Source organism: Cydia splendana, chromosome 16 (assembly GCF_910591565.1).
Source record: "Cydia splendana chromosome 16, ilCydSple1.2, whole genome shotgun sequence".
NCBI lineage: Eukaryota > Metazoa > Arthropoda > Insecta > Lepidoptera > Tortricidae > Cydia > Cydia splendana.
Genome location: NC_085975.1, coordinates 13,387,731 through 13,412,334, shown reverse-complemented (window position 1 = coordinate 13,412,334; position 24,604 = coordinate 13,387,731). Strand labels below are relative to the sequence as shown.

At 37.2% G+C, this 24,604-nt stretch overlaps 1 protein-coding gene across 2 annotated transcripts in view; it reads right to left on the bottom strand.

Annotated features, from left to right (window-relative positions):
• LOC134798345 (receptor-type tyrosine-protein phosphatase kappa) overlaps nucleotides 1-24,604 on the bottom strand; it is a 316,272-nt gene that overhangs the window by 104,260 nt on the left and 187,408 nt on the right. The window contains exon 3 of one of the 2 annotated variants that reach the window (XM_063770752.1): nucleotides 16,225-16,248. The exons of the other annotated variant lie outside the window; for it this stretch is intronic. Within the exon in view, the coding sequence (XP_063626822.1) occupies nucleotides 16,225-16,248 (24 nt within the window). The remainder of the gene's footprint in view (nucleotides 1-16,224; nucleotides 16,249-24,604) is intronic. 2 annotated transcript variants of the gene reach the window in all.

The following is a 24,604-nucleotide window of genomic DNA, read 5'->3' as shown; positions in this document are numbered from 1 at the left end:
CCTTCTATATAAATTTTAGCAAAACAGTCCTGGTACATAGGTATACAATGTACGTTGCACAGTAACTTTGCACTTATATTGTGCTCTTTTTGGACAGTCTGTTTTCCTTGGACGGGCATAGTGCAAATAATGTATCTTCCCCACCTGAGGGTGTATTTTGATGTTCAGATGACAAAAAACAAGAGATTTGATTCCTCAATTGTTTCTGTAAAGTATTTACGTTAGGTATATCTTTTGATTATATGTGGTATGAACATAGCTCGAAGAATTTCTTTCAAAAAGGTACGTCACAATAACATATGCCTAGTAATTAAAAAAAAAAAAGATTTAATTAAATAATATTATCTATTATTTTTGCTTTGTTAATATCTTAGTTACGTGAGTAGTCGCGCGGTGAGCAATTTTGGGGCGGGTTCTAGTGTGGGATGCAACCTGCGTAGACACGCTGGCCCCGTCACATCTCCACGGAACCTCTGCGAGGGTGGCAGCTGCTGCAGAGGCGGCCGAAAACGCAAAGGTTGGGAAGTATCGCGGTCTCGGCGCCGAATACAGTTTTGTTCCTTTCGGCGTCGAGACCCTGGGCCCGTGGGGTCCTGGCGCACTGAGTCTCTTTGGAGACCTTTCAAAGAGACTCAGGGACGCAACTGGGGACCCAAGAGCTGGCAGTTACCTCACTCAACGCTTCAGTCTGGCAGTTCAGCGGGGTAACGCAGCCAGCATCTTGGGGACCTTGCCACAGGGGCCTGTTTTAGATTTAGTTTAGTTTAGTTTTATTTTATTTTAGAATAGTTTGTATTTAGTATAATTGTAATTTTAAGTTATTTTTATTTATTGTTTTTTGACTTGTTTTTGTACCATATATATGAATAAATATTATTAATTTTGTACGTAGCGTGTATTGTAGTACGTAGCGGCCTCCTTTTTTCAATATCTTTCGTTAAATTTAAATAATCACGATTATTTAGCAGTGGCGCTAGTGTGCACGTTGATGGGCTCTTAATGCCGCGGTGTTGTAGTTTCTAACATTCATAAGTTCAGTGTACCTAGCATGCCTACATTGTAGAATAAAGGCTTACATTTAAAAAACGCTTCTGTGATTGTTACTGACGCATGTTTATTTCAAATCCCTTTAATGAAACGTGTCGGTGACACAGATGCACAATGAAAGTGTCAGGAAACTCAGGAACCGCCAGTTTAATAAAAAGGGACGGCCATTTTTCTACCCTTTGTCAACTTGACGCTTCCGTGCCCTCTGTAATTAGGGAGGACGCTTATTTTTCTAATTCCCTTTGAATTTTCATTTTCGCTAATTTAAAGGCCGTATTTGATTTGAAGTTAATAAAGAGTTTAAATCTTGAACCGAATAAGGAATTAGAGTTAGACCAAGAAAAGTCTGCAGAGATTTTGACAGGACACGCAGTGCAAGTGTTATGTATACGTCATAATTTCATAGAAATAACACCTGCACTGCGTATGCTGTCAAAATCTCTGCAGACTTTTCTTGGTCTAAGTCTATCTGGGTCAAACAGATCAGTATGTTATGTCTTTCCTGTAGACATACACAAGAGTTAAGGGCTATAAAGGTTAATTTTCTTATTTAACCCTTATCCATGTGAAAAGGTCCTCCTTTTATTTAGAGAACTATGATAAAATCATTGCTTACATGCCCACAAGCTGTTAACTATTGCCCACAGGAGAGAAAACTAGTGTGTTATCGCGAACAGCACATTTTTTTCTCCTGTGGGCAATAGTTAACAGCTTGTGGGCATGTAAGCAATGATTTTATCATAGTTCTCTAAATAAAAGGAGGACCTTTTCACGTGGATAAGGGTTAAATAAGAAAATTAACCTTTATAGCCCTTAACTCTTGTGTATGTCTACAGGAAAGACATAACACAGTGATCTGTTTGACCCATCTGCGTTTTTATTTTAAAATGATGAAGTTTTATTTGTAAGTATATTCGTATCTCACACATTTAAATTTTTTGATACCACGTACTAATCCTAAATTAAACATATTGTGATTTTTCTAAGTAGAGTTTTTCTCGAATAAAAAGTAAAAACAATGAATCATCCATTGATAACTGCTAAATAAATTTGACTGCTCGGAATGTCCCCATTCACAAAGCATATTACTTATTAGGTATTATTTTTACAATAAAACAAAAGGGTATATAATTAATTTCCGGACCGCACGCCCTCAAACTCGGTCATAATAAACTCACAAAGAGTTATAATAAACATATTTGTTCTCACCCTTGCAGCCTTAATTAACATTTTAGCTCAAAATAATGAGCAAGCGCTATATCGATAAAAGCCTTCAACAACCTCGTAATTTCCTTAATTTTGCCATTCAAAAATAAACCTTATTTCAAGCGTGACAAGCACTCTACTGCGTGAAAATAGAGAATAATAACGTCACGTGTTTGTGAAACTTGTTTCGAGTAATAAAGGATAATTAAAATTCCACGCTTTTTACCGTGAGTTTATTTGTCCAGTCGAGCATAAACAAGTCACTTATTGCTGTTTTATGCTAAAAAATAAGTAAGTAAATGGAATTAATCGGGAAAAATATCCTAAATATTTTTTTCTTAAAACCGTACAGTTATTGTTGTTTTAAATATAAGTTTGACTACCTATTTACACTTGTTTTTTTATAACTTCACTGCTTCAGAATAATGTCTAAGATAGTGACGTGTGACGTTTTCTGGAAGTGATTTCCGAAAAATGTGACGTACAGATGTAATGCATAATTTTTTTCCATCGTATTTTCTCGGAAACGTTCGTATTTGTCATGCTACTTCAATCAACCTCAGTACTTTTTTACCGAGACTGACTGAAATAGCAAACACGTTTGTAGGTACGTTTCCGAGAAAATAAGAAGGAAAATAATCATGCACTACATTTCTGCCCTGCTAAGCGAAGTAGCGGCATCTCAAATAAAAAATTAATGAAAACATATACCTTACATTCTTTATCTGAAAATTCAATTTTCAACGTCATTTGTTTTTGAGATGCCGAGGGCAGATTTGTACTTCGCCAAAAGGCAGTTTTCTGTTCGATATCCAATTTATAAGAACTAATAAAACATTGATACGTTAGTACCTAAGTATATATTTATTTTTGAATAATTTGTAACTATGTAGCGTGGCTTACAACACCTGTAAATACTTACATGTTAAGAAATTTGATATTGAAGTATGATTTACGAAAAATATGAGTAGCATGACCGCCTACAATTTTTTTGTGTTATATTTTAGTCGTAAATAAAATATGGAATGGACTTGTCATGAAGGTGTAGGTGTTATCATGTTAATGTACTCTTAAATCTAAAATAATGTCTACGTAATTTCTATTTGATTGGCATTATTACATACATTGGTATTAATCACGTTCTAATTTACACACAATAATTAGCAATAGACGAGTAAGTTGTTAATAAATTACTACTCTAATTATTCCTGAAGCTCAGACATTTGACATTTCTAAACTAACATTTATGTAGTCCCAATGGTTGTTATATGGCTACAATGGAACCACTATAGAACTTGCGGATGCTTCTACAGGGTGAATAAAAATAACTACATTCCCGTTGCTAGGGTGGTTTTGGGATACTTAGCAACTTTTACTATGGGACCAACCTCGAAATCGCGTAAAAAAAAATGGATGTTTCGTACATTTTGGCTGGTCCATTTTCTATGGGAGGGTAAATTTTTTTTTCGGGATTTCTGGGTTGGTCCCATAGTAAAAGTTGCTTAGTATAATCTCGAAACCTCCCTGGCAACGGAAATGCAGTTAGTTTTTTAGCCACCGTGTATAATTATCGGCTAAAGTCGCAAGCCTCTTATCTCCTCTAAATGAGTTGTTTACTTTAAGTATTGTTGCCTAAAGTTGCAAATACTAATGCCCTCCAAATAAAGTTACGAGGTTTGCGATTTTAGACGACGTTTTCTTAATTTAAAGCTTGTAGCGCTACACCGTACGTATATATCTCTCTATGCACTCCGCCATACGTATCTCTTATGCACTCTCTATGCACCGTGCTCGCATGAATAAAGAAACGTGACTAGATGCACTAAAATTAATATTACATCAATATGCTGCACCTAGAGTTACCATCGTTAATAGAACCGTTTTTCCCCCGAAGGGTAAAAAACGGATATTTAGGTTCCTGCCGAAGCTTGAACCACATTATGAGATAACACCCTTGTAACTCAGCCCTAATCAAGCGAATTCATCAACTAGTAGCGCCATCTATCGCGCTACCCAAGTAGTAATGTCACCCGGTTGCCAGCGCGCGGCTGCTTTCTCTTCAGTACCACATAAGCCGGCAAGGCCCTTAGGTGTGGTTCAAGCTTCGGCAGGAACCTAAATATCCGTTTTTTACCCTTCGGGGGAAAAACGGTTCTATTTAGGTGTCCGTGCCTTCGCTTGAACCACATTATGAGACGTGTTTAAACCTCTGCCGGCGCTGGCCCGGGCGTACTGTGACTGATAATATTTAAATTTATGCAAAAATCACTTAATAAGAATATGGGTTTGAAATTTATTCCGTATTGATATACTAAAGGATTGTTTACGTCAAACCTTAACTAGATTTTCCTTATTTGTAATTACCGATAGACGAGACAATTGTTAGCACTGACTGGCAACATAAGTTATCCATTGCGCCTATAAAACTACTTAACTTTTTATATAAAACAAAACTGTGTGACTATTAGTTGAAAGACTGTCCCTAAAAACATAATTAAAGACATAAGTAGGTACTTGTAGGTCGTACAAATTTAAGTGTAACCACTATCTGAAGTAGTAGCTCTGATGCGTGTAACGTGAACCTCATCGAGTGAGTTTTACATTAAACCCGTCCAAATTACCTGATTCTTTCCTTACAATAGCCCACTAGGTGATAAAAAGGTTTTGTTGTATGATGTCATGATATTACTACTACTTATCTACTGCTTAACACAAATAAAGCACTATCGGCCCATCCACTGTTTAAAATTTTTGTAACTAATTGGAAAAGCTTGGGTCCTCTCTGATTTATCGTATTTTCCAACAATTTAATGTAAATTGGTAAGTTGCATCATAGGCCAGATGTAATGTAATATGACTTTTAATGTGGACAAATAACCAAAGGTTTGTATAGGTACCCACTACAATACGATATTGACATTATTTAGATATTAATACATAGTTATTGACTAGGTATAGCAGGTTTATTTGTTAATGGGCTATCATTACATAAGGACAACATATTCCGTAAATGTGTTAAAAATTATAAACATGATGTGCTTATTTGTGGAAGCAATTGAGATTTATTTCGAATCAAGTACTCCTCTGCCTGAAAGTAGCGTCAGAAAGTGAAGAAGAAAATACAACACTTCATGATTTAATGTATGCGTTACTAACAAGTAACAACTCTCAACAACCTAGCAGTAGTTTCAACTGAGGCGATAATACATCCTTCCTTACTGATTAGTTTTAGGTGAGGGTTGCTTTAAAAACAACCATATTAATAGTAAGCCATGAATAGATATTAATTCTTATATGAAATGGTAGGCTCCTACCTATTTTAAGTGTCAATTATGCTGCTAAATTTATTACTCCCCACAGATAACTGAAAACTTGCCAATTAGGCTGGTGCCGGGTCAACCAAGCTTATATTATATGCTTGTCACTTGTCAGTCATGCAAGCGAATGTAACGAATGAACAGAATCACTGACACGAAGGTTACAATCGTATGGAGGCGATGATTATGAATTTAAAGTGATGCTGACAACTCCAGTTGTTGTGTGGCATCTCACCATGATGTTGTGCGTAGACTGAAGATCCGTCTACCAAGTAGGATATTTTAGAAGATTTTTTAATCTTTGAATAATTCCAATGCCTTCACCCATAATTTTTAGGCTAATTATAATAAAGGCTTGTAATTGTAGGTTGTTTAATGTTCACTCTTTCCGGTGGCAAGCTGATTCCCAAACTGAAGATTTTATGGTTCGCGCGCTGGTAATGGATTGTGCTTTATTGTTAGACTTAGCACGATTTGTGAGTATTTAATGCTTTCGTATACATACGATCTTCTAATAAGAGTGTAAAACCTCTTGACTGACGATGAAATAATCTTTGAGTAAGAGTAGTGGAGGTGGACCTATCTACTTTAAATTGTAGTGCAACCTTTTCAAACCAATTGCGGAACTTTCGTAACACCCAGACAAATTAAAACATTATTATTATTTGTATATTGGTCTGAACCAGTAAGTTCTTGGCATTATACCATTGCAGTGGCACAAACCACGGGTGTCTCATGATGTCATCTAATCTCAAGTGCTGCCAGCACCGGCGCGCGTGGGTGATGCTGTGGCACAATTCCTGTCGAACCTTAACACGTGTAGACGCGATCATTACCAAATATTAATTTGATTATTTAATTTGTACTTTGAAGCCCCAATCCGCATTAGGCCAGCGTGGGGACTATAGCCCAAGCCCTCTCGCGAGTGAGAAGAGGCCTGTGCCCAGTAGTGGGACGTATATAGGCTGAATTATTATTATTATTAATTTGTAGGTACTTTTGATTAGAAATTTAGCAATACAAGGACGTTGTATGTTGTTTATTGGCTTTCGTGCAATCAAGTTGTGTATCATTTGATGATCTTGAGGGAACCCTAGGGTTAATTAGGCATCATGATGCCCACAAATAAACAATTAATTGATGATCTAGGCCTTTCTGCGACATATTATATTCATGTCACTACCTTGACGTAACCATAGAATAAATAATAGTATGTACTATTACGACAGATTATGACCGCAAGGTGGCGCAAGCGCGAGCACGCGTCCGTTCCGTAGCGGTGCGCGGTAACTATTAGTGCTAGATACCAAAATTGGTGTGGGCCGCATGTACTTGTAGCGACGCGACGAAATCGCGGAGTGAGCTACGCCTGACGTAACGTTGATATATGTCTACTGACATCTCATATTTACTGTATTTAATGATATAAGCATATTATCATGAATATATAAATATATGAATTGTAGTTGTCTTCACAACTAATGCTGTAATTCGATTAGCAGCGCATCTGCCCTATAACCAAGACACGATGATTTTGTAGGGTACTACACCTGGAACTCTAATTGATTGCATTGACGATGACGTTTCCAATTACATGCCCTACGAGACCTGTTACAACAGTATTCTGTAAACCCTGGACTACTACCTTTCAGCTAAGCTTATTGTACTTAGATCCGGCAATGACAGCAGAACTAGTGTTGATTTTCAGAGTAAATTGCAGGCTCTATTTAACCGGCGAACATATTTGTAGTCATGAGTCACTACTGGGATCATATTTCACTTAGATCTTGCATTTTTTCCTGAACCACCGTATGTTGTTGTTCTTTTATAAAATCACGTGAGTACTTCCTTATCTGCAAAGGAAACCTCTCATCTGGAAATCGAAAGAAGCATATTTCTGATCCGTGTTCTTTCAGAATCCGGTATCTGCTATCGGTGACTGCCTGCAAATATTTTCTACATATTACGCATGTGTGTACGTTTACGTACGTTGTACGTTTGTATGTACGTTGGCTTGCCCCGCAGTCCACATGGTTTCAAAGTTTCTGAAGTGACTTCATTTTAATTTGTATATTTGGAGAAATTAAACAATCATCGTTTAGATGTAAAGCCGTGGACCGTGGCTATTGGTTCGACACCTTAGTTCTCTTAGGCGGCTTCACCTCTAATTCAATTCGCGATTTTTCGAAACAGAATCAGTAACTCCACTCTAACTAAACTACCGAAAAATCTTTTCATAAATTCTTTATTTATTTACATAACTTGAAGGGGCGCTTCATCTTCTACATAGGCATAACATTTACCACTAAAGAAACCGATGTTTCACCTATTGAACAATCATGAGTAACTATGCGGATTACCATACTAATTTAATATTTTACTAGTTGGTCCTTTTAGACATTCTGTGAAAGCACCTCCTACAAATACCGTCTGTTTCCGATAGCTATATTACCAGTAAGAGTTCATTTCCTTTGAAATTGAACTATGTAACGTTTATGGTCAACGTTTTATGATGTATGATTGTTATACCAACGGCAGGTCGATTGACAACCCACTGCTTAGATAATCTTCCGAAGTGGAGCTTGTTACTTGAATTTTGAACCTAATTTCACAAGTTTCTACCTGACTGATGTGAATAGAGCACTAATTACATTATAAATGCCTTTGTCAGTTCGGTCTATTGGACGGAATGCGATGGAAGGTACTTGCTGTTTTCTACGTGTTACTCTTAGTTTAGTGGTCTCTGTTTCACAGCTACATAGTAGACGATTTAAAGTAAGTAAAAGATTTCTCTTTGTAACAGGCCGCAATTTTTTAGCTAATGGTCAATATTTAGAGAGTATACAGGAGATGCTTCAGTATTCCCAAAGATACTATCAACCTGACTAGTCATTCATCATTCAAAAGAGGGATTTAGTGCGATGATTTTTCACTAATATATATGAGTATCATAAACTCTATTCTTTTCAGGCTTAGAGCCGCAATAAAGAGATATCTCTTGTTAGCCTATGACAGAGCCGTAAATGAATTGGTATAAACAAGTATAAACTTGTATTGGTATTCCTATTCAGAAGAGAGAGTTTTAGTTTTCTTTCCTTCTTTAAGGCTAACGTCAATTTTCTTGCCTCCCCCTCTCTCTTTTTGGTATAGGATCTAGTTGGGCAAAGTATAACACAAGGTTTTTCACTTCGTACTTTTTCCTTTTCACAGTTTCTTAACTGCTATTTTTCATGGCCGGTTAGTCATACAGTTTATGATCCTCAGAATGTATATTTTTGGTTTGTTTGGTATCTCACGAGAATTGTTTGTTATCGACCCAGACCAACATTTGTACACGACCAAGACGGAAACCTTCCTTTTTCCTGGCAGGTTGAGACAATTACTGTAACTGCATTTCGTTATCAATTTCGCGCCAAACCCTCTAATAGAAATTCTGCTGCTCGTCGGTTTAAAAGGTGACACACCATTTGGTCGGCTACATTGATGATGACGCCACTAACTAAGTCGTGCATTGTTCATGACCATGCAGATCTTAAATGCGAGGCCCACCGTACAGACATCGAACGATAAAGCGACCAATAAGACGTCCGCTACCGTATTAATGGTAGACCATGAGACAACGGTTTTTGTATAACAAGACAACGTCATTTCAATGGACGATTCATAGGACGATGCGATATCGTCTCATAGGACGACGCATTAATGTCTCACGATACGACAAAATGTAGTCTTATGGAACAATGCAATGTAGTCCTATGGGACGCAATATCCTCTCACGGGACGATACCACAGGATGGCGCAATGTCTTCTCACATGAGGACGTAACTCATCGCGATGCCTGTCGTATCACAGGATGACGCCTTATCGTTTTACAGGACGACGCCTGATGTCCCACAGGACGATGTCACGGGACTACGCTATGTCGTCTCACGCAACGACGCTTGTCGTCCAACGGGACGACGCCGTGTGCCATTTATACCCGTAGGTATTCTATTTATGGTGATGGCTAGAGCTCACTTAGTCTCATCGCTGGGCCACGGGCACTGAGCGGAATGTCACAAGGTCTTTTAACGAGACGATGCTCGTCGTCTTACAAGACGCTGCCATGTCGTCTGTCAGGACAATACCATTGTCAGGACGATACCACAGGACGACGCCATGTCGTGTCACGGGACGACGCCTTGTCCTCTCACGGGACGACGCCTCGTCGTCTCACGGGTCGATGCCATGTCGTCTCATGGGACGACGCCATGTCATTTCCCGGGACGACGCTTGTCGTCTGACGGGACGACGCCATGTCGTCTCACGGGACGACGCCATGTCGTGTCACGGGACGACGCCATGTCGTCTCACGGGACGACGCCATGTCGTCTCACGGGACGACGCCATGTCGTCCCACGGGACGACGCCATGTCGTCTCACGGGACGACGCCATGTCGTCTCACGGGACGACGCCATGTCGTCTCACGGGACGACGCTTGTTGTCCCACAGGATGAGGCCATGAGGCGTAAGTACCCGTGTACTTTTTGTGACGGTGCCTGTAGGAAGGTCACTGCGTCTCGTCGCTGGGCCATGGGCACCGAGCGGAATGTCACGAAGTCGGAGGTTTTCAAAATATTTTTACGATTTAAATTTCTTGATCTTTTTAAACTTGCTTTGTAAACGTGTTGCTCGGCTGAGTTACAAAAGCGTACTGAAGAGAAAGCAGCCGCGCGCTGGCAACCGGGTGACATTACTACTTGGGTAGCGCGATAGATGGCGCTACTAGTTGATGAATTCGCTTGATTAGGGCTGAGTTACAAGGGTGTTATCTCATAATGTGGTTCAAGCGAAGGCACGGACACCTAAATATAATAGATTAGCGATAACATAGTATTTTAAAAAGGACAACTGCCTTAAATTGTGCAAATATCTTATTTGAATACACTAAGAACTAAAATTTTGTGCACTGTTTAAAATTTTGCTCTGTAGGTATACGTTGTACGCAGAGACGTTGACGCTTGCATCGCTTCCGTATCCCGGTTTATCATCGTGCCACCTCGAATCATATCTTATTAAAGCACTTAGGGGAAAAGTGTTATAAAGGAGCCAGGATTTGAAAGTGTCACAAGGATTATTTCAGTAGTTTTAGAGCGAACTTGGATGAATCATATGATTGCAGCTGATGGAGAATCAGTGTTGTCACGAAAAAAAAACTCGTTCCGAAATTATCAAAATAATGCAAGTAGCTCTTTCGAACCTGGCTCCTTCATGCCACTTCTCCTCTACATACTCAAAGATAAGCATAGTCTAGCACAGGATGTCGCAACCTAGGTCACGACCTAGAGCTAGAACGTGTTCCAATTTTATTCAATCGAGATATTGACATCGTGACATTGTTTGAAATGCCAGTCGACCCGATTTGAACTTTAAGATATGTCAAATATTCCGTCTAGATACGATATGGATTAGATATGTCAGTGTCTAAAGTAACGTTTTTGTTTGAAGAAACGCGTCACTTTTGACACTGACATCTAATCCATATAGTATCTAGACGTAATATTTGACGTATCTTAAAGTTCTGATCGAGCCGAATGGCACTTTTACGGCATCTCGAATTGTTCATTTTAGTTTGTTTTGCTAATAATTGCATGAGAATCGAATTTCCAAAGAGCAGATACGATATAAACAAAGAAGAAACTGCTTGTGACTAAACGGTACCTATACATTAGGTATTGCCCAAACAAAACTACCTACTTTCGCGTACTAACGAATTTTCTTGTTTAGTTTTTGGTTAAATATAAATTAAAATGTTTTTTTTCTAAAACGCCTAATAAAAAGTAGTTTAAAAAGTAGTTGCATTACGTTAACTAGCCCATCGGATGTGGCTTAACCTTAGAGTCCGGCTAAGCTAACTATGCACCGATTTTAAGAGAACAAAGTCATTATGAACGTCGTTTTTCATAGTAACTTGACATTAATGATAACATTGCCTCACTTTGTCATTGCAAATACCATGCAGAGTTATCTTGGCCCGTCTCTAGCCACGTACGTCGATCTGTTCAGGTTTAGCGTAATAGCTGAATAACCTAACCCAACTATAAACAAATTATCCAGCTTAATCTATGTGCGCGTGCGATTCAATTACGGTAGTTAATAGCAATAGTGCATGCATCGACGTGGCACGACGCTTATCTCACTAAACCTATTAAGCTTTATACTGGGGACTAATAAATATGAAAGACTGTCAAATTCATTATAAACTCGGCTTCAAATTAAGATTATGGACAAAGTCAGGATGCGCGTGTTTAGGTCTTGAGAATTCCCTTTGTAATTGGTTGCAGAAATGCAACCAAGATCCAACAATTATGTACCTATTACTTAGGCCTACTGTCCACGGAGTCCATGCTTGCGGAGCGGCTGACGCGACGTTGCCGCTCCGTGGACAGAGTTGTGCGGTTTTGTATGTAGGCTGCAAGCAAGCGTACACCAAGCGTACAATGACGAATACGCGTCTATGCAGCTACGCTTCCGTCGACAGTAGGCTTTAGGGATTTGGGAATCGCTTCGCTATAGTTACTTGTCACGCGTCTAATGATGGTCCTTTGACAGTTCATTTTTAACATGAAATGTAACATTTGAGTAAAAAAATACGGTTGTGGAATTATTTTTTAAATGAAGGCCAACCAAAAGTGTTTTTAAGGAACTGTAAAGAGATCATCATTGATGTACAGTCAACTGTAAAAATATGGGTGTAGACAATTTACTCAAAAATATGTCCCATAGTTCTTAATTCACTGACATGAGTTATGGGACATATTTTTGAGATGATCTGTACACCCATATTTTTACAGTTGACTGTACCTAGATGGCGATACGTGAGCAAGCTCTACTATTCGATAGATTTTGCAATACATCTTTGTTTGTAACCGTAACGCCATCTATTTTAACCGTCTGATGAAAACGGCCGCATTACATGGAGTTACAGTATAAGCGGCGGTGAAATTGCTATTCATGAAGCTACGAAAGGTGACCTCAATAACGATATGCGGTATACGCCATCTATATCAGGGACAACGCGAGTTTGTATGGAAATTGACAGTCTTTAATATTTAGCAGTTTCTGCGCATATCATCTAGGCTATGAGCTGCAGTTAATCGGTTTGTTATTACCTACTGTCTACTGCAAGCGTTTGTTAGATCTAAAACTACAATACATATTTAAGCGTTAACGCTGTTTTATACCATTTTTCTGAAACCCCCCTTATACGTGGACCATACAAGGCGACTGCTAATACGGGTGTCATTTTAATAAAAAAAAATGTTAACTTCTATTTTGTTTAACCTCGTTTATTTCATTTCCCGTTTAAAATTGTAACTGAATTATTATTCGCTTGTAAAGAAGCTCTGTCAGCTTCATTAGTCGAGAGAGTACTAATTAAAGCGAATTGTGCGACTTTGGCACAAAGTAAATTAGTACAGAAAGTCCACTTCCAAGTGATGAGTCAAGTCTGGCCAGACAAGCGTAGCAGTGCATAATTACGTAGGTACGTAAATACAAGTAATATAGTTTACCTATTACTTAGTACCTAATAAGCTAGCAACGCTTGTAACTTTGGTACAGGGTCCGAATACCGGTATAATTTTCATACAAATTTACCGGTATTCAATTTCCGTATCACGGTTGTTTATAAATATTTTTGCACTTAATTTTAACTAATCTGATCAATCATATCCTTACGTAAATACTATTCTATAATATCAAAGAAATATTGTGAATGCTATGAGATATTTTGATTTTTACTTATACCGGTAAACGGTCCCTGCTATGATATGTGTCATTAAATTTAAGCAAAGTGTATTTCAAATGTCTGAAATTGAGAATAAGTAAATAAATTTAAGTATGCATTTAAATCTTGCGTTTGGCGCTTGTGCATAAAATTAAAATATGTACTTTAATATATGTTTTAGATTGACTTTTGTTTAGTTCTCCCGATGCTAAAGGTGACATTCCGATAGCAACTGCACCACTGTTGCGACATTACCGCGGGCGCTGTATCTGTCAATTTCCTTAATAAATTGAGTGACGGATTGAACGTCATAATCGAACGTCACTCATTTTATCAACATAATTGATAGATGCAGCGGTGGTATAACGCCGCAATATTAATGCCGGCATAGTAGTGCGTTTGCATTTGCCTTTAATAGGTACATGGGTCTCTATTGTTTCCCATAAAGTTTTAAGTCATACCTAATGTATTGTTTGTCCGCATTTTCGTTAGTCATAGTATGGTTTTTCTCAGAAACGCGTAACTTTTCAGGATTGTCATAAAACAAACCGGACGGTTCGGTTCGGTTTGTTCTATAGGATAACCTTACGTAAATCCTGAAAAGTTAACGGTTTTAGAATTAGAACTAATGATAATCTGACAATCATTACATTATGACTTTCAGTAATTATGTCAAACAAAGGGATCCGTAGGTACATACCTACTTTAATTTGATATTGATTTTATTGACTTACAGATTCAGTTTGCCTGACCAGACTCTCTTTTAAATAATGATCCCACTGTTTCAAAATGTCAGTTAAGAAAGGCAGATGCACCAGTAGTTTTTAACCCTTATTAAATAGGTATTGATATTACAGATTTACAAATTAATAACGAAATAATGAACCGTGTGGGAAAATTATTCAAATGCTATCCTGCCTCTAAACTAAAATAAAATACTTCAAGTCTAAGAAGCGCGATTTATACTGATATCATTCACATGTGAAAGCCTATGCTATATTATTTGCAGTGCCTATATTAACTTATCGCTAAATGCAATTTTGAAGTGGACTTTTTGTATAATTTAAGCTGCAAACACACAGACAGTACTAGCGTAGCGAAAAGCGGTAGGTACCTACGAAGGTACAGTTAGCAGCAGAAGTTGCTAAGCGGGCGAAGTGTTTAAAATGATCTTGACGCAACTTTATTGTTGAGAAAAAAGAGCGTGTCAAGGTAATTTTGAACACCTCGCCCGCTTAGCAACTTCTGCTGCTGACAGTACGTATGTAATATAGAAATAAAAAAAGAGACAGCACTTTGCACGGATCTGCCGCTGCAGTATGCGAGCCATTTCGTAATCTTTCACATAGGGTAAACCCTCCAGTGAATGAACACCCCCCAGTGAATGAACAAAATCACGTTTTTTGTCTAAAATAAGAAATATAGCAATTTTTACCACTTGTCGTATTTTTTTTCTTATTAACAACTCTATTTCCTATGCAATTTCAACCCCTGCTAAATTTATTTTCGACCAGTTTGAACGTGACTGGCGTTTGAAGTTTACGTATTTCTGGTTTTGAAGTTTTGTATGCAAAAATTATATCCCAGATAAGAACAGTGTACGTTTGGACCAACATATGAAGTGCTTATTTAATGTTTACCTGTACAAAGTTTGGTTATTTGGTTAGATTAAGAGTTAAACCTTCTATAAATGTACACTTTGTCGGCGTATTATGTGATTAAGTCTTTATTTTTTATAGTTCCAATACTGGCTTATCAAATGTTCTGAAACCAGTAAATGAACGGTGTGTTCATTTACTGGTGTCGTCTAGATTTAATTTTTTTTCTAAATTTATGTGTAGACGAATTGGTATTGAGCTTGTTTTTTGTAATCCTGCATAGAAAACGATTCTGATTCTTTCAGCCAGTATTGGAACAAACAAAATTTCTATAGTCCATTTACTGGATTTTTCATGCCTATGAATGAACAATACAACATTTGGGGTGTTCATTTATTAGATTTCTACTAATTCTATGTATGAACAATGTAACCACGAACAATGCAATGACAAGTTTATCATTATTTGCTGATCCTAACTTTTGTTCATCAGAATATGCTCGTTGTTTCTTGTTTTAAAGATTGATTCTCTTTTTCTTATTAATATGTAATAGGTTCTGGTGAATAACCATCATTTTATTACATTCTAATCTATTTGAAATCAATATGGAGGGGATAAAAATATATTAACGCTTTCGCTATACCTACTAAAATAGAGTTGGAAAGTTTTTTGTGTTAAAAATGTTTTTTTTAAAGCTGATTAAAAAGATCTAAATGATGTTCATTCACTGGGTTTTGTGATGTTCATTCACTAGTTTTTATGTTCATTCATTAGGTTTTTGGGTAGTTTTTGATAAATTCTGCTATAACTCAAAAACTATGAAAGTAATAAAAAATCGCAGAAATTACTTTCTTATTCATTAAATGAGGATTCATTAAAGTGCAGATAATTATTGAAATTATTAATGAATGCTGAGAGATGATTTTTCAAACTTGCATAATTCCTTAAGTGTTCATTCACTGGAGGTCTTACCCTATTACAGACGTTCTCAACTCCCGCTTCGCTACCGCTAATGCATTTGCAGCTCTACTCAGGGGATTTACCGCGAAAACCGAAATTCGCAAATTGCGGGGATCTTTCCCCTTTACTCCAATGAAGGCGTAATAAGAGTGACAGATAAAGATGCCCGCAATTTGCGAACTTCGATTTTCGCGGTTGTAGCCCTGTACTTCGCGTTCAACTAAAAAGACTATTGTAGAAGCATTAGTTCTATGATAGCGTTCCCATTAAAGCGCTGTGAAATTTCTAAACACAAATAAGTTTTGCACAAATCCATTGCTGACTTACTCTCTGGTTTAAACTTCACCCGTTCTGAAATGATAAAGCGAGATGTTAATCTCCAGTCGGCATTAGTCACGACTCTCTTCTCTCTTACCTCCGTCTAGAGATGGTACAGACTTTAAGTCTTATGAGTCTAAACTTGACACAATTTTTCTTAAGTTTCCTAGTCGTTTAGCTAGAAATTTGCAAAGGAGTCTTTCTAAAGTTTTTTGTAAAATATGTAATAAAAAAAAACTTATTTCTTGATGGTATAATTAAATGGCCTAGTATATTCTGATTGAGCTCGTAAATTTGTCTTTTGATACCTTACTTGTGTATCTTCGTGTATCAAACGATCAACTTGAAATTTCGGAGTAAATTGTTAAAGGTTTATCTTAGCAAAAAACTCAAAACATTGCTTCGGTAACTGCATTAGAGTTATTAATAAAATAATAAATAATACATCCGGAAGTTTTGAATCCTTTATAAAACAACATCAGAAGACTGAAAGTAAAAATATACTGACTAAATGACAAGAATCTAAAAAACTGTGTCATGTGTAAAACTCAAAAGACTCGAGTCCTTACCAACACTACCTCCGTCGTGGAATTTGTAACTTGTAAAGATCTGAACTAATTTGTAATTTGTAACCAAGATCTAAACTAATTTGCTGCTTAATTGACTCGGCTGGTGTTCTACAGGTATTTATTCTGCATTAATTACACGCACGGGGTTAATTTTGATTCCAGATCATGTTCTTGTTAGGTATTAAATAGTTTGAAGGTTAAGGTCGTTGGCACTCGTCGAGTAAATAGCCGGCGTATTTAGAAACGCTAAATATGATACCAATTTTACTGTAAAATGGGTTCTAATTGAAAAGCACGCGATGCACTATATAGGTACTAATTTTTGATATAATATTTAACATTTTTAAATAAGCACTAAGGATTTACTCAACAATTGTATTTTAACCTTTTTAAAACTGTCAAACCACTGTTTTGCCTCACAGGGGCCGTTTAGTGAAATGCATATTTGTAAGTTTACCTACATTTACCTTTATTTTCATCATTTAATTGTAGCAATCTAGAGCAATATAAGTGACGACAGATAATGATCAGCCAGTATTTCGACATACCTACGTCGGCCGACTACCTCTTATCGATTTCAAAAAGATTAGAGTTCTCTGTCAGGTCAGTACTTAAAAGGGTTTAAAATTAGGTATCAAGTATAACCTCTCCAGCCGATTTGCCGTTATGCTAAGTAGTACCTTTTTCTGGCAACTGGTTGCAAAACTAAGTCGCTAAAGCGGCTGAAGGGAAAAAGCGAACACAATAAGACAACGTGCAAGACAAAATTATGGTTTGACAGCAACCTTCTCCCTTAAAACACACATGAAAGAACCAAAATCAAAAGCAAACCCATACGCACACTGACCGTATCTATTAGGAACAAGTTATAACATAAATCAAGTTACTCATAAAAGCTAGAAGCAAGTTTAATAACATAAGCTACATGTATACATGGATCGTACACCTAGGTTCGGCGGTTTGGCACTCAAAGGCCCCGCTGGCTGAGATTGGATTAGACTTCGTGCCATCCTTGATAATAATGCAGTGGTCGGAGAAGCAGAGTTCTCCGATGGCCAGCTAATTGTAGCCTAAGTGATGGCACTCAGTGAGATATATGGATATCTCAATGTATATTATATTTGCGTACACCAGACTCCATGGGTACAGTTGTACATAACTAGGTATATTACTTAGAAAACTGCTCTTACCTGATTGTGGAATTGCAGGAGTGATAGGTACATGAAACAAAACAAATAAATATTATAATATTAGTTAATGGTGGATTACTTTTTAACTAATAAATAGGACTTCTACCGAAGCATGCATAAATAAGTGCTCACTCCATATACAATATATACATGAGTTTTCTTAATAAGTTGCTTGGGAGGTAAATATGGTGTAACATATTAGGTATTAATAAGTTTGAAACTCACTTAAAACTTAATAGTTACTTATTATGCATAAATCAAATAAGTTTTCGCAAATCTCGCTTAAAACTTATTACAAATCGATTTTTATATATTTATGGAGTGAGAAATCTATGCTTTCTTATTTCTGTATGATCGTAGTTGATAAATATACCTACTTATTTTTTACAACGTTACATATTATGGTATAAATATATGGTATGGTACAGGGTGTCCAGTGGCAGATGTCCGATTTCAAAATTTGATAAAAAAGAAACTAAAATATATAAACCAAACCTGTATACTTTTATAAAAAGATGATGAATGCGGATTGAATTTTTTGAAACTCACATTTTCTACCGAGCTTCCATTAAGATTAGCTGACGGTGCATCGCAGTATGGCGTATATTAAAATTAATATGGCAACTTACGCCTAGGAGCCCGATTCTGATGTTAATTTATTGTTCTGAAATTTTGTACCAGAAAAATGACTATTGTCAGCTGACAGATTAAATCCATAACAGTTCAAGAAGAAAAAATTTAAATCAAAGCCAGGGTCTTGCAGTACTGAATAAAAAGCCGTTTTTTAGATACGCCTCAATAGTACGTGCACGCTGCTCTGCTGGCCAGCGATCCATTGTCACTAATTAATCCGCAACACTCACGAAACTAAAAAAAACACCTGCGTCCATGGTCTAATAAAACATGGTCTTCTATTCCCAGAGTGACACGGGCCTACGTCACAATAACATTGCCACTTTATTTCAACATAGCATGTTACATGGGTACATTATACCTATGGTTAATAAGTTAAAATATTTCTTTATAATTTTATAATTTTCATTTATATGTATTTTATCTTAAATTTTACAATAACACGTAATTTTTAATTATTTGTTAGCAATATCTTCCGATTCACGAAAGAAATTTCAGACGTTCGGGTAATTCTGTTTACATTACTGGCAACACAGGATAGCGCTGACACATTTGACAATTCGGATCTAGATAACTTCATGCCCTGACCGTCATCCTTGTCGAACGCGTGTTAATTGTTATTTCCTTCTCGCTCAGTGTCAGCAGTCGCAGTGTTTTCTAAACTTTTCACGTCGTAAGCTTGGTAATTAATGTGTAACTGTGAATTAGTTTTTCAAACGTTTGTCTTGTATAGATAAATAAAGTTTAATTTAATACATTAGATTTGTTTTATTTTACTATGTTTCTACATGAATAACTTAAAATTAATGCCGTTAAAATAATTTTCACCGTTGGTTAAAATTCTCCCACATTTTAAAGTTTGAGAACCTGTAAACAGCATGATGACGTAGGTCCGTGTCAGTTAGGTCATACGCGAATCTCGGAATAGAGTACCAGGCGGAGTATATTATTATACCATGCCTGCGTCTCCTTGGCACTACGCGTTCGAAAATTATTTGGATTTTAAATCGAAAATTTGCCACTAGTCACCCTGTCCTGTATAATATATATATGCTAAAAATTGTATAGTTAATGCTCTCTTGTTAAGTGTAAGTATATCTAGCATAATAATCTTATTGTCAAACTTGCTTTGCACTCCAGGGCCCCATAATACAGGCTCAGCCTAGTTTGGATTCCGCCAGACATTTCTTTTATGTAAAAATTGTACTGTTTAACAATAAAGATTTTTTTTGGTTTGGTATACCTAACATACGAGTAAGAAAGCTATAAATCTACCTAGAGGATCTAAAACCAGTTTCAATATTTTTAAAGATTTAGCTGAATTTTAATTTTTAACAAGCAGAAACGTCTGCGAACGATGCTATTAAGCTTACAATAAATTTAAAAGTGGAAAAATTACTGTCTTGGGTGAGACTTGAACTCACGGCCTCTGGATCGATACTCCAGCGCGCTGCCATCTGAGCCACCAAGATTTAGCTGAAGCAACCAATGCAAATAAAAACGCCAGCATTCGACCTTAGTGCTACCTGATAGAAAATTAAAACAGAAAACTAACTGAATTATACTGGTTCAGTAAGAGCATATTCAGTCTTTCTTGGAAGAAAATCGTGTTTGTCAGGAAATACAGAAGACTTGAGTAAATTGGAAGTGATTACTGTGCCCAAAACACATTCCACCGCTTTGTTTCGTCTTCCCACAGACGTCGCACACATTAACAATGAATAACAACAAAAACATTGTTCCTTATCACCCCGTGAGGATTATCCGGCGCGTTTAAATCCCTGAAATTTGATCGCGGTATTTTTGCCCGCTGTGTCGCGCCAACGCGGCGCCGGGCGCGACCTCCACTCACCCCCCTGGAGAGACTACAGTCTAATAGACTCCGTTTTAACTATTAAACAACAAATTTTTTTTTTCTTGATATTTTTTTTCCTTTTCCTACTCAAAAGTGACTTTTCAATATGTAGAAAAAGAGGAAAATCATGAATGAAACCCGTAAGTAATTGAAATTACGGTCGACGTTAAAATTATTACTGCTAGTGGCCGCTTCTTGCTGGATGTAGTCTGTAGGTAAAGCCTACCTACCTATCCCTTTTCCCCTCCCTACCTACTATGCCTTTTAAAACTCACTCAACACAACATTTTGTTACTATCAAATGAGTAAAAGTTATACGCGAGTCGCGAATAGAAGCAGATTTTTACATGTATATATTCAAACTCAAAGTACAGCCACAGTCTACCTGAAGACTGGAAGTAACCACAAAAGTGTGTTTTTTATTTGTAAAACAAGTAGGATTTGTACTTTAGTACAAGTAGAGTTCCACTCGTTTGTATTCTACTCAGTTAAATACCAAAATAATCCATGTTTTTGTCCTGGTACTCAGCCTTTGTTATTATGTTCAATTTATGGGACCCAGTAACGTAATGGGGAGTGGATGCAAATGAAAGGAGCATTTGCGCCCTTAAATATACTAAGCAGTATAAGCAGTGGCTAAGTATGGTCACAGTCTATAGGTACAGTCATTCGCATACATCGCTGTCATCACCATTGTTAGTAGCTCGGTACACGTCAAAGACCTTCGGACCATTGTTACTTTTTACACTGGGCTATAGTGATCGCGTCGTTTTATTCGCGCCATCTATCGGCCAAGCGATCCGTGTCGGCCTGAGCGGCACGTGTTTTGTAAGTCACAGGCGATGGCCCACTTGGCTAGGAAACGTATTCAAAGTAAGGTCGTGTGGTTACACATTCACGTGAAGGTCTAAAACTATTGTGTAAGTTCTGCGCACATGCTGAAAATGTGGGAAGCTTCTTGTTGTAACTTATATTGCTTACTAGGTTATAAGATGCGTTCTGAACGCTGTATTGTTAGAGCGAGATACATAAAAAAAAAACACTAAACGAAACGACTTCATTGGAGCTGTACAGGCTGAATATATGAAAGTATATTATTTTAATAACAATCAGTTCCACGTTAAAAATAGTTTTCAACATAGGTAATGAGGGGAACGTTACGACCATGAATTCGCTCCAGTCAAGTCGCTGGCCCAGTATTACAGGGTTCTATGTTTCACTTTTATCGAACTGAAATTTGAACATTGTCATAGTGACATTTAGTCGATTTTCAACTATCTTGAAAATTTAACATAGAACCCTGTAATATTGGGCCAGCGAAGTGTAAAAATATAGGTGCACAAATCATCTCAAAAATATGTCCCATAGCTCTTATGTCAGCGAATTAAGAACTATGGGACATCTTTTTGAGTAAGTTATCTACACCCATATTGTTACACTTGACAGATGCTCCAAAAGTAGGTAACTATACTTCTGGAGCAGAGCTGGGCAAAAATTAACTTGAATAAGAATAAGAATAAAAACAGAAATTTTATTCTTATTCAAATCAATTTGAATTAGAATAATTCTTGCACTAGTTATTTTAGAATAAAATTAAGGTGAATAAATCATGTGACTTTTATTTTAAATGCGGAATAAAAAACAGAATAATTATTCTAGAAGTGAGGCTATTCTAACTAAGGTTTTATTCAATTAAAATGTTATTTAGAATTAAGTTAATTTTTGTAGTACAATTGGTTAAATTTTGTAATTTGATTTTCACCCTTCTATTTAAAAGTCGGATTGATTTGATATTTGTTACTTTAGTTTAGGTATAGGTACACATTGAAGAGTTCCGCTATACGCTATCTAGTTCTATCATCCGATCAGGGTGCTTAGCCAACATGCCAAACGTTGACGCTCCGTAGAGTTGTGCATAGTCTCTCTCTATCACTCTTACATATTTGTGCGATACAGAGACAGATAGCGTTTCGTTGTCGTAGCACTCGTAGCGCAAACGATTGGGTGCCTAGCTAAGATGCCAATTTTTGTTTTTAATTTAATAACCAAATCATAAGGTACAATTTAGCTGTTTTTAGCGCTTTCTGTCTCTATCACTCTTACATATTAGTGCAATAGAGAGAGACAGAGATAGCGTTTCGTTGTCGTAGCGCAAACGACAATTTTTGTTTTTAATTTCATAACCAAATCATTAAGTAAATTTAGCTTTTCTGGGGGCCTAGCCAAGATGCCAATCGCTTGTGCTCCGGCAACGAAGCACTTTCTGTCTCTATCACTCTTACATATTAGTGCGATAGAGGGACAGAGATACCGTTTCGTTCTCGTAGCGCAAACGATTGGCATATTGGCTACGCACCCAAGGTGCCTAGCCAAGATGTCAATTTTTGTTTTTAATTTAATAACCAAATCTTTGGGTACAATTTAGCTGTTCAGGGGGCCTAGCCAATATGCCAATCGCTTGCGCTCCGCCAACGAAGCGCTTTCTGTCTCTATCATTCTTACATATTAGTGCGATAGAGAGACATATAGCGTTTTGTTGTCGTGGCGCAAACGTTTGGCATGTTGGCTACGCTTCCATGTGCCTTGTCAAGATGCCAATTTTTGTTTTTAATTTAATAACCAAATTAGGTAAATTTAGCTGTTCTGGGGGCCAAGCCAACATGCCAATCGCTTGCGCTCCAACAACGAAGCGCTTTCTGTCTCTATCACTCTTATATATAAGTGCGATAGAGAGACAGAGAGAGCGCTTCTTTGTCGGAGTGCAAACTATTGGCATAATGGCTAGGCCCCCAGAACAGCTTAATTGTATCCAAAGATTTGGTTATTAAATTAAAAACAAAAATTGTCATCTTGGCTAGGCACTTTGGGTTCGTAGCCAGTATGCCAATCGTTTGCGCTACGACAACTAAACGCTATCTCTGTCTCTCTATCGCACTAATATGTAGGAGTGATAGACAGAAAGCGCTTCGTTGTTGGAGCGCAAGCGATTGGCATGTTGACTAGGCCCCCAGAACGGTTAAATTTACCTGATGATTTGATTATTAAATTAAAAACAAAAATTGACATCTTGGCTAGGCATCTTGGGTGCATAGCCAACATGCCAATCGTTTGCGCTACGACAACGAAACGCTATCTCTGTCTCTCTATCGCACTAATATGTAAGAGTGATAGAGACAGAAAGTGCTTCGTTGTTGGAGCGCAAGCGATTGGCATGTTGGCTAGGTCTCTAAAACAGCTACATTTACGTAATGATTTGGTTATTAAATTAAAAACAAAAATTGTCATCTTGGCTAGGTTCCTTGGGTTCGTAGCCAATATGCCAATCGTTTGCGCTACGACAACAAAACTCTATCTCTGTCTCTCTATCGCACTAATATGTAAGAGTGATAGAAACAGAAAGCGCTTTGTTGTTGGAGCGCAAGCGATTGGCATGTTGACTAGGCCCCCAGAACGGTTAAATTTACCTGATGATTTGATTATTAAATTAAAAACAAAAATTGGCATCTTGGCTAGGCACCTTGAGTGCGTAGCCAACATGCCAATGGGTTGCGCTACTTCAACGAAACGCTACCTCCGTCTCTCTATCGCACTAATATGTAAGAGTGATAGAGACAAAGCGCTTCGTTGTCGGAGCGCAAACGATTGGCATCTTGGCTAGGCCCCTAGACCAGTTAAATTGAACCTAATGATTTGATTAGTAATTTAAAAATAATACGGTTACTGAAACTATGCGTTATGCGACAGTCAATTTGTAAGATTTTATTCCATAAAATAGGTATAAATTAGACAAGAGACTAACTACTATTACATCTACCTAACTATACGTAATTAGTACCTATACGGTACCCGAACTACATTTTTATTCGTGGAATATTATTTCAATTAAAAATCATGATTATATTTATTTGATTAAGAATAAGTTATTCTCATTCAATTTTTTCTCATACGAATTATTCCCGACCAAAATTATTTGAATATTTTTGACGGGAATAAAATCGAGATGATTTTATTCCTACGAATTCTTATTCAAATAATGATTTTATTCTTGAATGCCCAACACTGTTCTGGAGCATACGTCTAGATACCTATGTTGAAAAAAAGAACTTAGATTCCTTCATTTTGTCCATAGTCTAATAAAACAT